Raw genomic sequence first — 930 nt, 5'->3', positions numbered from 1 at the left:
CACTGCCTTCTCCCCAGTGACAGGCGGTTGGCTCTAAAGTGCCCCGGCCGCAGGCTGGCATCACCCTCGAGCCGGCCGGTGCCGAATGACCACGCTCAGACCCATTTCCCTTCCTCCCACCGTCCTTTTTCCTTCCCTCTCTTCTTCACCGCAGGAAATTCCGTCGGAACTTCATTCCGGCGGAGCCGAGCGGCCCTTCCCGGAGCCCCGGCACACAGTCTCCCGACAGCAGCGCCCCCCGTGCCTCCGCCCCAGGCGACCGCCGAACTCGGCAACCCCAGGCCCGGCGCCTCACCTCCTCCTCGCTCTCGCTGCGAAAACACAAGCACGCGGCCCGCTTCTTGTAGCCGTCGCCGTCATAAGTGCGGGTCTGGTTCGACTTGAGCTTCATCATCCTCCGGGCCCGGGTGGGGGTGCCGTGCGGGTCGCGGGAGTGGAGGGTGGGAAGCCCGTTCCGGACGGCCGCGCGCTCGCGCGCGCGCCCCCGACTCAACCAAGGGAAGGAGGGGGAGCCGCTTATCCGCTACACAGCTCCGCCGCTGGCCCGCCGCGGCCTCCTCATTCCCCCCGTCCCCGGCCCTGCGCCACCGTCGCCTTCACGGCTGCCGTCCCCAATGCTGCCACTGCCGCCGCCCCCTCTGCCGCTACCACCCCCGACGACGACCGCGCCGCCATCTTGGGCGCGCTGCGTCAGCGGCGTAAAGCCGCGCCGGCCTGCGGGACGGCCACGCGCTCGCAGCGCAGACCGCGTTCGGGAATCGAACCCTCCCAGTCCGCGCGGCGTAAACGAGCGCTTGAAATGAGCGAGCCGCGCGACTGGAGGCGGCCGCTACGCCAAGAGCGTAGGGGTGGGGTTGGTACGGCGCGCACGGAGGAAGCCGGGGGTGAAAGGGATGCGGGAGCAGGGGCTGACCATCCTAGCTGAGGAAC

General features: G+C 70.2%; 1 protein-coding gene across 2 annotated transcripts in view; it reads right to left on the bottom strand.

Moving 5' to 3' along the window:
• NUDT3 (nudix hydrolase 3) overlaps positions 1-690 on the bottom strand; it is a 92,054-nt gene extending 91,364 nt beyond the window's left edge. The window contains exon 1 of one of the 2 annotated variants that reach the window (XM_025043681.1): positions 296-690. In XM_025043681.1, coding sequence (XP_024899449.1) covers positions 296-394 — 99 coding nt within the window. In that variant the 5' untranslated portion in view covers positions 395-690. The remainder of the gene's footprint in view (positions 1-295) is intronic. The other variant, XM_006907358.3, reaches the window with a different exon arrangement.
• Between the last annotated feature and the right edge of the window lie 240 nt (positions 691-930).

This window comes from Pteropus alecto, unplaced genomic scaffold (assembly GCF_000325575.1).
Source record: "Pteropus alecto unplaced genomic scaffold, ASM32557v1 scaffold202, whole genome shotgun sequence".
NCBI lineage: Eukaryota > Metazoa > Chordata > Mammalia > Chiroptera > Pteropodidae > Pteropus > Pteropus alecto.
The sequence above is the reverse complement of the archived record's forward strand: the minus strand, read 5'-3'. Positions and strand labels throughout refer to the sequence as shown.